The sequence below is a fragment of the Mesoplodon bidens genome, assembly GCF_964165515.1.
Source record: "Mesoplodon bidens genome assembly, chromosome: 5".
In the NCBI taxonomy this organism is placed as follows: Eukaryota; Metazoa; Chordata; class Mammalia; order Artiodactyla; family Ziphiidae; genus Mesoplodon; species Mesoplodon bidens.
In genome coordinates, this window is record NC_138161.1 from 141,260,268 (window position 1) to 141,278,017 (window position 17,750).

The window sequence follows — 17,750 nt, forward strand, 5'->3', positions numbered from 1 at the left end:
TGGGTTGGCCCAAAACTTCGTTTGGGTTTTTCTGTAACATCTTAGCCAGAGAAATTGAAAAACAAAACATCATGAGAGTTGATCTGCAGGGCCTCCTTTTGGTCCTTTCTCTTGAAGGCACTGAACTAAATTAACATCTAAGCTCTCCTGCAGGTCTAAGCCTGGGAGCAGTTATCACTTCACCTTAGGAGTGGAGGACAAAGAGGAGGGGGTTCTCAGGGTGGGCCTGTTTTTAAGCTTCTATATTTCATTCTTGCTTTTAAGCCTCTTTAAGTGGTATTTTGTAATTTCTACCTCAGGACCTTTTTACCTTCTTAATAGCTGGGAAACTTCATTTATGTTAAATGCTTAGAAGAAAAACTCAAAGTTCTAAACTTTTCTACACTTTAGGGAAAAGTGGGAGAACTCTCTTGGCCCGACCTCTCCTTCTTCTAAAACCAGAAATACAAACACAGCGTGTGAGAAATACTTATAATGTCTAAAAATAAATCAACACTTCCTCTATCAAAAAAATATTTCTCTACACATAAGAGTTCAATTTTTAAAGTTCAACCATTAGCTTTATGGCAGAATAGAACCTAAACAGCTGCTGATTTACACTTTTATTTTCGCACATAAATAAAACCATTATAAGTGACTATTCAAACAACAGAACTAGAAACTTCCCTTCCATCTCTTACGTTTGCCAGGGATCTGAATGATGCACTGCCCTAAGAACTGTGCAACACAATGGCCCCACTCAGCCCCTACTCTACACAAAGCTGTGCACGCCACAGCTTTGTGTAAGACCTATAGTCTTAATTATCCTACAGGTTGGCTGGCTGAATTCTAATGTCCAGACGTACACAATTTACTCAAAATACAAGCATAGTATCTACCAAGTACTGCTTTTATGGAGCTTACATTCCAGTTCTGAACGTTACAGCTTGATAAGAGATAACTACTAAAAGAAGATTTCAAAATGCTGCCTCAAGTTTAAATCTACTCCATAAGGAAGCTGTCTACAAAATAAGATTCTGAAATGACATCATTAACTCTGGATGCTTCCTTTCCAGAACATTAATTTACACTGTAATCATGTCAAGACAGTGGCCTTAGAAGAAAAACATTTCCAATTATGCAGAAGGAAAACAGATACGGAGACCTTTCATTCCTTAATACCTTGGAAGGAAAAGATGAGAATGCTTTTAAGTAAACTTCTTTATAGTATATGAATGGACTTCAATTACAGCCTTATTTTAATCATATTTGGGTGGATCACGGCAAAACTGGCTTTCAATGCAGATGAGACGTTTTACACACACCCGAGGCCCTGGAATTACTACACAGCAATTTAATGTCTCATTCCTTAGCTGCTTTACATTGTAAGCTCCCACAAGTACACACCAGTCTTCTGCTTCGTTCCTGGGCACAAAGGAGGAGGTGTATCATAAATGCCAGACGAATAAATGGACATGATGAAAGCATCTCATTATCCACTTTGTACCAAAAACTGTGAGAAAAGACACATTTTCTGAGTCTGATATTTTGCAACCACTTAATACAAACTATTAAGTTTTCTGAATTCATAGCACTACTTCAGACTATCACACATTCTCCAGTGACACTCCTTGTCATTTCAGATCATAATTTGGCTCTAGTAATGGCATTTAATACTACATGAATAAGGTAATGAAGTGGTTAACAGCATAGGCTTTGGAGTCAGAGAGACTGGGACACGACGCAGGGGCTATCACTTATTAGCTGGCTGGTCTGGGTCAAATCACGTGCTTCCTGATCTGCAATAGCTATCTTACAAGGTTGTATAAGGTTTAAGGGAGATAATGTGCGAACGCTGATTATCAGCACAGTGCCCAGCACACAGTAAGTGCTCAATAAATGGTAGTTCTGTTAAATTTCATTTCCCAGATTATCTCTTGATGTAAATACCTAAATTACATGCCTTTTACATGCCCCCATACCACCTAACACAAGGCTTTGTATATAGCAAAGGCTGAATGGATCTTAATTTTTCTCAGTGGCATGGTGAAAAATCTTATTCTGGCAACTCTGCTGATCAATACACAGAATCTAGGGTTTCCTACCATAACCAAAAGTCACAGTCATTACCCAATTTGTCTGGGTTCTGTCACATGCCAAAATCATTCAAACAAGGGAATCAGCATATAGGAAAGAATCCAGTGACACCGTTATACTGTCAACATTTGATAATGCATCTCTTTCAGGAAGTCAGACAACTTATCTCCACGCCCCACCCCTGATCCTGGGCTTTGGTAGGGTCCCATTTCTTTCTATAGTTCAGTGCGAAGAGGCAACTGGGAAATGCAGTTTTTCATCAAACTGGTTTATGGTCGTTTCTGTTTAAGCTATGCAGTTTTCGCACAGGGTGGGCACAGTTTTTCTGCAAAGGGCCAGATGGTAAATATTTTAGGCTTTGTGGGCCTTGTGATTGTGCAGCCAACATCTCAACCTGCCACTGGAGTGCAAAACAGACACAGGCAACACATAAACAAATCAACATGGCTATATTCCAATAAAACTTGATAGACATTTTGTCAATTATATCTCAAAAAGCTGAAAAGAGATAAAGAGAGAAAAACTTTATGGACACAAATTTGAATTTAATTTACTTTTCATATGTCAGGAAATATTCTTCTTCTTTCGGTTTTCTTCCTCCAACCATTTAAAAATGCAAAAACCATTTTTAGCTCACATGCCACAGGGTAATTACATAGGTAGTAAGTACCCACAGGATATAGTTTGCTGACTCCTGTGCTAGCATTTTAATCACAGGAAAGAGTGCAGCACTGGTTCTGGTTCTTCATCACAAACTCAATCTTCTCAAGGTCTACCACTCCACAGATTTTATCATCCCAAACATTTCATTCGTTTCCAGATAGAAAATTCTTGAAAATCCAACTAAGTCACTAATTTTAGTTCTACATATCTAACATAGATCATATTTTAGCCCATTTCTTGGTTTATAATCACCTGTCTTAGATTGTAAATAATGAATGAAACAATCAATCTGTACTTCCTATTTAAAAAAAAGAACAGGAAGTATAATTCAATGATTTATGCAACTATAATACCACAAATAACAGTAAAACACTCAATTTTTTGTCTCCACTTAATGAAACTCTGAAATATAAGTTCATTACTTGATTTTATAAATACCTCTATTCTGTATATAACATTATCACTCCCAGGTTTGCTTCTTTCAGTATGCTGAAGGCCCAGGGTCTCAATACTGTGGGCAAGTGGCAAAACCTGGTCCTGTCATGGTGAACTCTTTAAAAATACTTACCATCATGAATCAGTGTTGCAGAGTTCATTTAAAATTCTTTGGTAGATTAGCTTTCAGACGATAACTAACAATTTAACCACAGATTTAAGTCAAGGAATCCTGAATGAATTTGTTGTTATTCAGTAGCAGAACCAAGTCCTGAAGGGTACTACTTCTGTGGTACCGTCGAAAACCTTCAAAATGTTCAAGGCATTTGTTTCAACATGTAGACTAAGGCTCAGAAAGAATTTTTTGCATCTGCCTGATTTCACGGCAGAGACAAATACAGAATTTTGACAGTGTACCTTTTAAATGATCATTTAGAATTACTGAACTTCACAAAATGTTTTAAAATATAAATTCATGGTACAATTATACTGTTACACAGAAGACCAACTAGTAATAAAATCAAGCAATAACAAATGATTAAAATGTTCAAAGTGAAGTGCTTATCAAGTTTTTGAGATAGCAGAAAGATATTAAGAAAAACTGACCTAAATTAAATTTACAAATATACTTTAAAATTGTGTAACTTCTAAAACATAGGAGATTTACATTTGTTCAAAATTTGAACACATGTATTTGAGATATGGTTTCATATGAATGATGACCCTTTGGAGAAATGACATCTATGGCAACCATAGACAGTAATAAGTAGTACTTAGATAAACAATGTTAGACAGAATTTGGCCTCCTTACTTTTCTCAAGACATCTACTACTTATGATACTAACAAATTATTGATTTATATTGTATATGCTATTTAACTCCAAGAAAAGCAATATTATATTTGGTGCTTCAGAGGGTATGCTATGGCAACAAAGAGTTTTGAAAACAAGTATTTTAAATATATTTATAAATATAATAAGAGTAAGAAGACATCTTGTCATTTTAATAAGAGATAAACTAAAAAAAAGAGCTGATTCTTCTGAAGTATAAATATTCTTTTTACTAGAAGGAATAACTAGTAGTCTTGGAAATTTACAGCATAAAATTACTGTTTTCACTGTAAACCTTCTTTATTTATGCCCCAACACTGTTCAGCTTTTCTCCCAATACTTAAACATATATATTTATTTTTAATCTTCCAATGAAGTTATTTAAGATAGTCTAATAAATGCTTCGATTTACTGAGCACCTACAGGCACCATGCTAGACATTTTAAATACATTAGAGCTCATCCTCACAACGTCCCTGTAGATATAACTCCCTTTGCTAGGAAAAAGAGAGTAGAAAAATTCTCATTCTTCTTTGTTTTCCTTTTCTTATTTTTTTCTCCCTGTACTTCTCAAAAAAATTGTCTTGTCCAGGAAAAAAAAATTGTTCAGTTTAAAAAGAAAAAAACATCTCACGCTTTGCTACCTTCTTCACATACATCATGTACAAACCACTGTGACTGTTCCACAGGCACCCCCCGCCCTCGCCAGGGAGTAAAACTTTAAGATTTTATGTTATCAATTCTTGAAGATATAAAAGGCATTTAGAAAACATTAAAATATTAAATTATTAATTTCAAAACTGATTCAAGGACTGCTCCATTGATATCACCATGTCCATTTTAATTGGTTCCAAATAATTCTTTGAGCCCCTAGCAAATTCCTACTGGCCATTCCTTACTTTCCTCAGACGTACTGAGGTTTTATTATAAATGCTGAGTATTAAGGCTGTGTCTTTATTCCTCTTTATCTCACCTTACTGTTTTCCCCCTCCCTCCACCCATCTGACATTGTTTATACAATGTAGGCAGTTCAATCAATCTATGTAGAATTGAATTAAATTACTGACCTTCACTAATTATGAGTTTCAAAAAAATCTGACATCCATTGAGAATATTTTATACAGGTGTATATCACTTTATAGAATAGATTGATTCCTGACAGTCGGTCTAATTTCTATAAACAAAATCATACTTTTATCCCTAGGGGAAAAAAACTGGTACAGATTCACACTTGTGAATCCTATAAATTTTAAAAAATCATACATTTAAAAAAGAAAAAAAACTAAGAAATAATGGTAAAAATTATTTCAAAATTAAACAAGTACCATACCATAAAACATATTCTCTTTGACCTACATCAAAGAAGTAGAAGACACGCCCTTGGTATTGTCTGCCTCTTGAAAATGGGAATTTCCTATATTTTCTCTATGCTAGTAGAGTGAAACCCCTTGCCTATGTGATCAGATGTAGGTTTCCTCTATTTTAAATCTCCTCTCTTCACATACCCGTAAAATTGCTAGCAAAGTTATGAAAGTTCTTAATGCAGAGAGGCCCATATATAACACGATTAATGGTGCTTAACAATGCAATTTTGCAAGAGTTCAAATATTCATTTGTCCATTCATTTTTTCCATTCATCCATTCATTCTTCAAATACTGGTAAGTGCCAACTACGCACCCCATAGTATTGTAGATGCTGGGAATACAGTGAGGAACAAAATATAAAAAATCCTTGCCCTCATGGAGCTTACATTCTAGTTCCTCAAAAGGGATCTCCAGCTAAAATGTAAGTACTCAAACTCCAAGAGGAAAGCTTTCTGAAAAGCTCCATTAGTCAGATATCTCAAAGGAGCAAAGGCTACAATAAGTACTACATTTACATTTGTAACATGTTTTATTTTTATCAAAAATAAAAATAACGTCCTGTTAAGTTTATTTCCTTGAATTTTAATTTATATTTAAAATTTCTGATTTTCCTCAATTTACACTTCCTGGCTATTTCTGATAAATGCTACAAGCTCCTTGAAGGAAGTAAAAGAGAGACCATCCTTCTGAATTTCCAACCTAACTGATGATCAGCAGGTACCAATCAAGTGATGGTCTTCGAACCAGCACGTCTTTGTTATTAAACAATGGGCCTCACAACTATAGGACTGCTATCATTTGCCACTGCCGCCTCTGCATGACTTAGCCAACTGACTGGGCTTTTGATTGAGATGCCGGTACTTAAAATAATTTGTTAGTTGTCTTAACTTCTTTGTTACTGTCCCATTAACTGAACTTATGCTTCTTACTCAGCATTACCAGGTGGTAAAGACGACTATTAGAAACTGTAGACTCTGTCCGTGGCAGAGATTGCAGCTAATTTTTACCTGGCGTTGCTGTCAGTGTAGTTACTGCTAATGTGCTCTGGACCCTTCTTTCACCAAGCTCTTAACTCCTGCTCTGCCCTTGCTTTCCCTAACCCAAATCCTCGAATTATTCTAAGTTTAATATGGCCAGGCCATATCTGTTGTCAAGGTGAGTGGTCCTTCATCTTTTCCTGGGCTTCTTCTCCCTTTTCATGTCACAGCCAATGGTAATGTTTTCCACTTTCACCGCAGGACTCTTTCCACCCTTTCACTGACAGGACACCACAGGAAATCAGGAAATTTGTAGATAGGCCACAGAGTGATAAAGGATGCCAAGCTAGGAATTAGGATACCAACTTTGCTCTGCACAGAAGGATACAAGATCTAGGTGTATTAAGGGAAATATCACTCTGTGTATGATTTCTGCATTTTCATTTCTATATTTATCTCTCTGTATCCACTCAACAATATTTACTGAGTGCTTATTAGGTTCCAGGGACCGTTTGTTATACAGTTGGTTTCTTTTAATGAGAACACACTAACACTGCTTCAAAGCAGGAGTGGTAAATCTCTCACCTGCAGGTCATATTCAGTCTTCAGCTTAATTTTGTGTGGCCCAGAGAGAAGCTATTAAGAAATGAAATCACAGTAGGCCTTTTGCAGTCTTTACAAGCAATGAAATAGAGCCATAATTCCATGAAGAAAGGAGGCTTGTATCTTTCTCCTTTACTGCTGTGTATACCTCTCACTGTCTCTATCTCTTTGATTTAGTTTTCTATTCATTCTGCCTCATTCCCTTAACTGGTCATAACAGGGCAATGGGATATATGTTACTTCCTATATTTACTGAATCACATTACCATTTTCAATTTAAAGGGCAGACCGACTGAACATTTCATACTTTTATCCTGGAATAAATAAGCCTTTTTGTTTGGCTGGGGGGTGGGGTGAGGGATGGGGTGGAAATAGGTCTATAGTCTTTGAAATTTCTTTCAGAGATTGTCCACTCATCAACTCAGTAAACTGAAATTCCATCTTGGCAAGTATAAAAATTGCATTAAAAAATAAAACAATAATAAACATTGTACTTCAAGAATCTACACCAAAAAAAGAAATACAATCAAAGTTAAGGCAGAAGTGTAAAAGGTAAATAAATATTTCATGGAGAAAGTAAATAAGAATCTACCCAAATAATTATTTCAACAAAAATAGAATAGAAATAAACGCATTCAAAGGAAGAGTTAACATTTATCATTTTTAGACACTGAAAATAAAAATTCTCCACTCCTAAGAACCGTTTTCATGCAGATTTTATCACAAAATTATTTATATTTTTCAATTTACAATTTCTCTCTTCAGTAGTTGCTATGAACTATAAATTATTCACTTGATTTCCCAGAAATTAAATACGTTCCTAAAAACTCTATATAATCCCCATTACATAGGCATACTATAGTATCTTTTCTTCAGCACACACAAAAAACTATAATAATTATAACTTATTCTTTATTTGTTATCTTTCTACAGAAATTATCGGGATTAGCCTTACCAGGAAATTATACACATTATAAATACAAGTTTTAATAGACTACTGATCATCAGACTGTTACGTTATATTTCTAGAACACGATATCACAAATTAAAGTCATTAATTCCAAAACAATAGTTTATTAACAAAAAAGTACAAAGAAGTACAAATGGACATCCTATTTTCTCCCATTATGGTCCATCTATCTATCTCCCTTTCAGTCCATGGCATGGCCTTCTTCAGCTAAAAGACTGGGTAAAATACCTCTCCTCTTTCCATTGGGCCCTAATAAATACATAATGATTTGTTTGGGGATGGTTTAAGTTATACAGTCCATGTCAATTAAAAAAAAATGTTTTATCTATATGAATTGCCATAAAAGCCTCTTCCCTTGCAATACACCATGTACCTAAACTGAATGAAACATATGAACAACATTCATAAATCATGATTAGACATAGGGAAAATCATATCACTAGTATGTTTGCCTTGAAGTAACATTTTACAAATGAAAGCTTAGAGGTGTCAAAGAGGATTTTCATAGGTATTTACTAGAACACTTCAAGTCAAAAACATCTTGTTAACTCAACTAAATTGAGGTACATGGAAAACATTCAGCTTAGTTGTGTTTTCTGCACTGATTTTAAAGCAAAGCTACTTACATATCTCATCTTACTGATCTTACTGCTATTAATTTCAATTTTCTCCAAGAATGGTACAATTTATTTCAATAAACCTACAGTTAATTCCATACTTCTCTTTCTACAAGCCCAAAGTACTTCTCTAAATCACGTTAAAGTCCCAATACTCTGTGATTTCTCTCACAGGGCTCCTTAAAATACCAATGCAAGATGGGGAGATTTAGTAAACTGCCACATTCAGTAAATAATGCACAATTTGCTCTCTCTGCTATGGCTCATCAAGACAGAACATATGAATTCATTTACTGATGTTCCTAAAAGCCTTGTTTATAATTTATTAGATTATATGGGTTTTGTTTTGAGTAGTAAGCTCCAGGCTTTTGGTTTGTGGAGGGAGTCAGATCAGAGCTTACCACAATACTTTACTCCCTGCTTAGAACTATTCTCATAAAGGACATGAGCTCAGTGTTGGACTAGGCTGTAACAACATAAGGTGCTATAGCAGTGACACATTTTTTGGGAGCTGGAAAATTCAGATGACCACTCGCTAAACATAAAATCATTATTCCACAAAGATTTTATTCACATCGAACTTGCACAGTAGCAAAAAAAAAATCAAAACATAACTAAGCCACATATCAAAGAACAATATACAATAGAGATTTGAATTTCTCAATGGCATTGGAAAGTATTTCCATAAATAACATTTACAATTCTAGTGTTAGGTCTTTCAAGGTGTCTGAAGCTTCACAGTGCTAGGATTGATTTTTATCAGAACACATGCAAAAATGTGCAACACAATAATCCATATTAATGACACAAAAAAGCACGCCAGTTATTTGTCATTCCGGCAGGGCCGTGCCACTCTATGTTCTAACAACAAACAAACAACCCCCCAAATCCGGGTCCCATTCATTCTTCCATTACGCCTTTAGTCACTCTGTTTATTATAGTCAAACAGTCACTGTCAGTGCTCTTCACCACGACTTTCAGGTTGACGTCACTCCCTGCCTGCTGGCTGTCAGGACTGGGGGACGCCCCTCTCCCAGACTCACCTTCTTCCGGATGTCTTCATCGTTTGCTCCAAGAGAGGCATAGAGCTTGAATGCAGCCTGGCGAAGTTCGTGAGCATGCTTTAAGTCATGATCAAGCTATGGGAGGGAAAAAAAAGATATGTTCCAACCCAGTCCACGAATTAAATTTTCAATAAAACTAATAAAGTAGAGTTGAAGAAAAAATATGTTTTAACGACTATTAACGTATCAGTGCTGGTTATTTTGGGTTTCTGCTCACATATGACTGAGACCTTGCTGTGTCTGTGTCAACATGACCTAGAATTCTTGCAGTCTGCTTCTGTCTAAAATGTGACACTGGTGTATGAAAAACCTTTGTGAACCTTTGGGCCTTAAAAATTCAGTGTTTCTAGATGGTAGCTTTAGTGGCACTGGTGCTTGCTTGCACCAGCTCTTTTTTTTTTTTGGCTGTGCCACGCGGCACACGAGATCTTAGCTTCCCAACCAGGGATTGACCCCGTGTCCCCTGCAGTGGAAGAGTCCCTGGACCACCAGGGAATTTCCCACCAACTCTTTGAAATGCTCTCAAAAACATGGCACAAGAACTTCCCTGGTGGTCCAGTGGCTAAGATTCCACACTCCCAATGCAGGGGGGCCTGGGTTCGACCCCTGGTCAGGGTACAAGATCCCACAGGCTGCAACTAATTAATTAATTAATTTAATTAAATTAAAACAAAAAACAAAAAAAATGGCACACTCAGGCCTTTCTAACCCCAGAATACAGCTGATAACTTGAGTGCTGCTGCAACAGTATCTTTAGAAGGTTTTCCCAAACATTAATAGCGCTAACCAAATTTCAGCATTTAAAAAGCTTTTAGAAGCAGGAAAACCTTTGTAAAAATGCTTAATAAACAACAGACCATGGTAATCATTACTACCTGTCTATTACAGCTATCTGAGTATTATGTTCAGGGGGCTTTTTTGGGATAAATTTATTAAACTTACTTACTGGTATGAAACAATTAACACTATCTTTTCATATGCCTAACTGGCTTTCTCAGTTATCAATTCTTCCATATACCTGATTTATCACCAAACTACCATAAAAATAAAAGAGAAGCGTGTTCTCAGGACACTTTCAGTGACTAAATATGAACCAGTAAATATATAAGGCATATCAGTAAAGTAAATAATTTTATAACTAAGAGATATAACTTATCCAAATGATTACAACTTTTTCCAAATGAGTTGCCTTGGAAAGGTTCGCCCTTATGCAAAGATGTAGGTGTTGTTCATAATATTCTGAGACCCTCTTTTGAACATTCCTAAAGAACTGAATGGCACACTAGCAAGAAAACCCTGACAATAATAACATATTTTCATTGACTAAGAGAGTTTTAAGTTAACTGTCACTGGAGTGTGAAGAGGGGGAAATCCAACTGGGTAACATCATTTAGAGTAACAACAACAACAAAAACTCCACAGTAAAAAACTAAAACTCAGTTGGGGTGGTTCTGAAGGCAATTATTAAGAGTAGCTCCCCCAATATTTTGATCAAAGCAGGTACTGATGGTTTATGGGAGGAACCTCCCAATATACGACACTCATTTTGATGTATAAGTTCTAAAATATCTATTCTTATGTCTTAACTACTTTCCAGTCATAACATTTATTAGAATACTGACTTGGACTAAAATACCACGTAAATCACACATTTATTAACATGTACAAAAGTCTCTCTTATGGGTCTAGTACCTATACTTGTATGTCAGAAACCACTGGATAATCCACCATCAAAAATAAAGATGACAAAACAAACTAATATTCAAGTTTAGGAGATTTAAAAAAAAGTTACTATTATTCCAGTTTTACTGTGATGGAAATAAAATGGAAAAACCCTAAGAAAAGGGATAATCTTCTATATACTAGTTAAATGTTTTGCACATGTGTAAGCTAGACGTTCTTGTAACTATGTTTCCTCACTCTCATGTCCATCAAAGTGTTCTATTTGCCTTGCTGCGATGGTCAGCTAAGGGTGTTCATGAGGCTGTAGTTAGGACTTGCTCATATGTCTTTGTACTTTGAGTTACTGTGTCAGTGAGCAAGCAGCCAGAGGGCAAACAGACAAGGCAGCTGCTTCAATATAACCTATCACTTCTACTAGAAAAACAATACTACTGAAGGAAGAGCAGGCACATAACTTTAATACATAAAGGGCAGGGTACATTAATACAAATATCAATGGAAGTTATTTTAGGCCCTTTCTGAGACAGAGAAAAGTTATACCCTTAATAGTTTGTTTTATTTTCAGTGTTAAATGCCAAATGAACAGCTGCCTACCGGATGAAGTTTTTTGGAACTCAGGGGCATGGGAGAGGTCAAGAGAACAGTTTAAAAAAATTTACCATTGGGACCAGTGGCATCAAAAATACAGTCACATTTGTGAAACAGTACTGGTTACTATTTAGGAGGCAATGCTCTCTATACCATGACCTCCTTAAATAAACTTTCTCTAACAGAATATTTATCTCTCATGCTTAGAGAAGTGGATATGACAAACATGTTGAGAAAAACAAAGCCAAAAAGAATATCTACCTATTCTGAGGAACTTATAGTTTGAGAAAAAGTTAGCACAATTTGGTCCTTGATGGTCTCAAACTAGAGGTTAGATGGTGCTTTAGCTGTCACTAGCAGGCCCAAAGCACAGTATGAAACTGCAGAAAAGAAAGAAGAGATGGCAAAAATTAGAAGAAAAGGTAGCAAAAGAAAAAGACAGTGGCTGAGAGTAAAATAAAGCCACTCAGTCGCCTGGAACAAAAGATTACCCTGGTCCTAAAGAATGAGAATATAGTGACAAAGCTGATTCTGGGACTTTCAATAGCATTAGATGATGCTGATATAATGTCAATAACCAGCTTAGGGACCCCACTATTTTGGGGTTAGCTGGGAATTTGGGATGCAATTTTCTGATTATCTCCTTACTAAAAAACTTCTGACAATAAACATGAAGCAAACTGGATTCAAAACTCATAAAGTGACATCATCTACGTTACTGAAAGATTTCTTTATTTAAAAGGGCTCTGAACTGTTAATCATCAATTGGTTCAAAAGTGGTGAACAGTAAGAAAATCTTCTTAAAAATCCCTCTCTTGAGCTGCTGAAAAGGAAAAGAGAACATACCCTTTTAATATCAGTGATGGCGCTCACAGAGCTGGGATACTTGAAATAATCCGCAAGCATGGCAATGAGGTGATCAGTAATGCTAGCAATCCTCTGCAGCTCAACATCTGGTTCAATCAGGTAGGCGAGTGTCTCAGCTCCTTCAACTCTCTCCTCTAGTAACCTCTCCTTACTGCACATTCGAACCAAACAAGGCAATGTCTGGAAGGTAGTGATATTAATTATTTGCTTTTTGGTAAACGCAAAAGCATGATGGAGATCATATAGTAAATATATCAACCCAACAGTTTTTACTGGGAGTCATGTTTGTGATCAAATGTTTCAATAAAGACTTTCAGAGAATAGAAGTTTTTTTGGAATGTAAAAACACACAAAATTCAGTGCATATTAATCATTTACACTGGCACACTAGACTCCCAGATATTCAAAGCACGTTAATATAAAGTCTAATTAGGCTTTTGTGATTGATAAGACTGAAGCTTTATTGGACAACCTTACGAAAGACATTTAAGAATCCCTAATAAATCACTTCTGATGCTCCTGCCCTGTCTATGTATTTATTTACCTAAAATACATCCAGCAGTTTAATTAGGAACGATTTTGCCTTAGAAAAAGTATGTTATCTTTTCCTTAATGAGTATGATATAGCTGGGGATGACTTTCAATTTTTGTTTAGAGTTTAATACTTACAGTTGCAAAAACAAAATACAGCTTTAAAAACTCAGTGATCTTCGCATTAGTCAGATTCTACCAGTTCTCCTGTAATCCAAGTGAAATGCATCAATCATAGTTCCTGAGTTCTCCAGAGAACTCCCTGGAATGACTGTGATATCTACTAGTCCAATTTTATTTCTGAGGTCCTTCAAAAACCTTGGCACTGGTCTTGGTAAATTATCTACATTAGGTTCTCAATAAAAATATCCCATGTTTATATTTCTAAGGCTGATGAATCAACTTTAAAGGATAATGTGGAAATAGAAACTGAAACATCAGAATTACAGGAAGACTTCCTCTACAGCCGCAGTCAACTATGCTTTGTTCTTTTCTAAGTTCCTATTATAGCTTGACCACAGAGTTTAGCACTTTATTGTTCACTGTTGATTTCTTATCAGGCTGGTTCCATCTTTTAAATATGACCCTAGGCTTCCAAGAAGAAAGCCTATTCTTATTTTCCTTGGAACAGTTACCAACATTTATCAATACCATATATTCATGGATTACTGAATTTAATGCTCACAACTACTACACAAAGAAGATACTTATTAACCTAGTTTACCAATGAGAAAGAAAAGGAGGGGGAGAGCAGTTAAGTAAGGGCTTGGAAGCCCTTAGCACTCTATGCAGTGCTATTTACTTAGGGGTCCTCAGATCTCATTAAACTGTCTTGCTTCACCAAAGACTAAAGGAAACATTAATCTTCTTAATGTTCTTTTATCCTTGGGTTCATTTTGAACACTGATAATGAGATCTCACATTCACAAAGTGACACACTATCAATTTACTTACAGTTGTTCTGTTCTTTAGAACTAAAAGCTGTTTAATGTATTTAATATATTGTTATTCTCAATATCCCTTTGGGATAGATGAGCAGGAATTATTGCTTCCATTTTCATAATTAGGAGTCTGAGGCACCACAAGAATAAGGGATGTGCCCAAGGCTACCGACCCAGTCAGTGGTGAAAGTGCTAAAACCAGAATCCAGGTCTTAGGACTTTTAAGGGCTAGTCTTTTTTTTTTTTTTTTTTTTTTTTTTTTTTTTGCGGTATGCGGGCCTCTCACTGTTGTGGCCTCTCCCGTTGCAGAGCACAGGCTCCGGACGCGCAGGCTCAGCGGCCATGGCTCACGGGCCCAGCCGCTCCGCGGCATGTGGGATCCTCCCGGACCGGGGCACGAACCCATGTCCCCTGCATCGGCAGGCAGACTCCCAACCACTGCGCCACCAGGGAAGCCCTAAGGGCTAGTCTTTTATCTGGGCTTTTCTGAGTTCTAGTTGCATCTGACACACCATAATAATGATGACTGCTTTCATGTGTTATTTACTTATTCTTTCTCATTATGCCTTTTGATTATCTGCCATGTGGGTGAAATAAAGTCTTTATCTATAGAGTTAGTGAACTGCTTGCCTACACAACTGTGTTGCAAACTTAATGAAAATCAAGGACTAAAATATATCTTCTATTTAACCTGAATTTTACACATTTTTATAATTTTTACATCCTTCTAATTGCCATAAAAGTGAAAAAGGTTTGACAAGGAAAGATTTACTTTGACTTTCAAAACATATCTAAAACCAGTTTTTTAAAACTACATGTCATCCCACTGAAAAGCATGGTGTTTTAATATTATTTCATGCTGTGCACACATACCATAGTGATAAATGTGTAAAAAGAAATAGGAATACAAATATTTATATTCAACATTTATATGCCTGGATAATTTTCACATGTTTTTAGAAAGAATTAATTCGCTCACCTTTAATACAATACAGTTGTCATCTGTCCGAATTGCTCCAGCTCTACACATGTAAGTTAAACTGGAATAAGATGGCAGAAAGTAAGTTTTTGCTTGTTGTTTTAAAGCTTTAAAAACAACAACAACAACCACCTACTTGCCTTTAAGATATTATGGGGAAAAAAAAAGACAACTACTCTTACTTATCTTGAGGGAGAAGATTCTGACACTCCCTTATCTGAGATTCTGTTAATTAAATAGTCAAAGAAAACTATCTGATATAGGCAGACAGTAAGCCAGAAGTTTTAAAAAATACCCACAAAATTGTTTTAAAAATAAATGGCTGAATGAATGGGTAAACGATAAAGCAAGGTGCTGGGCACACTGGAGTTCTCTATACTTTTCTCTATACTTTTTGTTTGAAATTTTCCATAATAAAAAGGAAAAAATTTTTAAATAAATATAAAGTTAACAAAGTATCTAAATTTAAATGGAAGTTAAGTTGGGATATTTCAACTCCAATAGCAGTGGTAGAAGTATCACAGAAGAAGCATTTAACTTGTAACACTTATAGCTATCCCTATTAGCTAAGACAGTTAAGATATTAACTAGTTAAGATATTAACTAACTAGTCAGAGGTTACCAGAAGTGGCTTTGAGAATTAATTAGTGATGTGGCTCTACTGAAAAACAATTACCTTCACAATTACATCTGGCTGTGAATAAGAATACAATTACTTTCTACTCTCTAAGCAAGTACTGAACATTAAGCAATTAAGAAACTTAAATGAATGGATTTCCTTTTTGAATTAGATTCCTTTGGTAAGCTGGAGGGAAAAAAACCTAAAATATCCCATGTTCTGGCTTCTAGGGAAAGTTATAAACAAGTCATTAAAACTCCTTACTTACACTGTAGGAGATGAATTCTTTATAGCTGTTATCATTATCTTAAAATTTGTTACTACATTGTTTTTTGAAAGCAGTTCCATGAGAGTATTACCTTACTAACAAAAAGGCAAATGCTCAGTTTTGAAGACAAAAACGCAGACAAACAAAAAATACAAATCATATAAACAAACAGAAAACGATTCATGATGCAGGGGTGATTCACTGAAAACTCCTCATTCTGGCCAAAATATTAGAGAGCCACAGCTTCTTAAATACTGAAACTAAACCATTCACTTAGCACAGAACCCTACATAACAGGTGTTAAACCTATCTGGTAATGTATTGATAATTACAGAATTAACATGTACTGAATGCTTACATGAGCCAGGAACTGTGTTAATAAGAACTGTACATAACTATCTTATAAATGGTCACATCTCTATGAGGAATCTTTGTTTTGTTTTTCCAAAGATGAGGAAGTCACATTCTCTGAAATCATGCCTTGGTTATCAACTTCAACTAATTCTCACTATTTCTATATCTTTATGTTTTCCTGACATAATACTTAGCATAATATGTGTTGGTTAAATCTGATCTAATTCTGTGTTATTTCAACTGAAATACAAGGAGAAGGGAATGTAAGGAAGTAATTTTCTGTAGGTAGTCTTAGATGTTATAAGAGAGTTCTTGTTCTGCATGCTACTAGTAGTAAACTGAGTATAAAACTCACATCCATTTAAGAAGATATGAGATAATCCCATGACTTTCAAATTTCAAAATCCCAAAACAAGATGGGGATTGAAAGTGAGCTCATTAGGCTGTCCAAAAATACTCTAAATTGATAAAGCACTGGCTTTCTTCCCACATTGTCTTGACCTTTACCATTTTGCTGATGTGAGCTGCATTTCAATGGGCTTATCCCTCTGTAACATCTTCACAAAAATTTGTGGTAACAATTCTCCATCAACCAAAACTAGAAATAAAACAAACAACAAGGATTAAGGAATTCTTTAAATCTACAAAGTTCATAAATTAAATTGTGTAGGTGCCACTGAAAGTTCCAGCCTACCATTTACCAGGGTCATCGATACCTGGGGGTTTTCAAAAGCTAAAACTGAGAAGCATTTCAGTGCCTGCATTCGAACCTGTAAAAATAAATGAACAAACAAAGCATTTATTTTAATTTTGCAAATATGAATTTTAATGTCTCAGAATCTAAACTCTTCTGAAGAAATAACTATTTAAATCTGCCTCAAGTACTAAAGGAAGGACTCAAGGGAATAAAAATAAGACCTGTATATCTGAAGAGTACGGCAAGTTAAAATTATAAAAAGTTAAAATTAATTTTGAAATAATAGAAAAGAAAAAACAGGGAGGAAGTAGCAACTAAAATGGAACTAGATAAATCCCTATTCAAATTTAAAAGAACGCTGTAAAAAATACAATGCTGGTAAGGCAAAGGGAACTTAGTAACAACTACTAATTGCCTTTCAAGTGGGACATTTCTTCTTCCCAAATTACAAACCAGAGAACTGAACAGAAGACCAAAAAAAAAAAAAGAGTACTCTTGTAGTTGTGTATGGGATGGGGATGGGGATGGGGAGTGGGGGTAGAGAACAGGAGAGGAAAGAAAGTTATGATAAAACTTTGAAAAGGACTAATTTAACTTTAGAAATACTTATGAATTATGTCACTA

General features: G+C 35.5%; 1 protein-coding gene across 5 annotated transcripts in view; it reads right to left on the reverse strand.

Moving 5' to 3' along the window:
• ARMC8 (armadillo repeat containing 8) overlaps positions 1–17,750 on the reverse strand; it is a 104,380-nt gene that overhangs the window by 36,518 nt on the left and 50,112 nt on the right. For all 5 annotated transcript variants that reach the window (XM_081235823.1, XM_081235824.1, XM_081235825.1 and 2 more), the window contains 5 exons: positions 17,124–17,199; positions 16,937–17,027; positions 15,189–15,249; positions 12,717–12,917; positions 9,579–9,674 (listed from right to left, as the gene is read on the reverse strand). In XM_081235823.1, the coding sequence (XP_081091949.1) occupies positions 9,579–9,674; positions 12,717–12,917; positions 15,189–15,249; positions 16,937–17,027; positions 17,124–17,199 (525 nt within the window). The remainder of the gene's footprint in view (positions 1–9,578; positions 9,675–12,716; positions 12,918–15,188; positions 15,250–16,936; positions 17,028–17,123; positions 17,200–17,750) is intronic.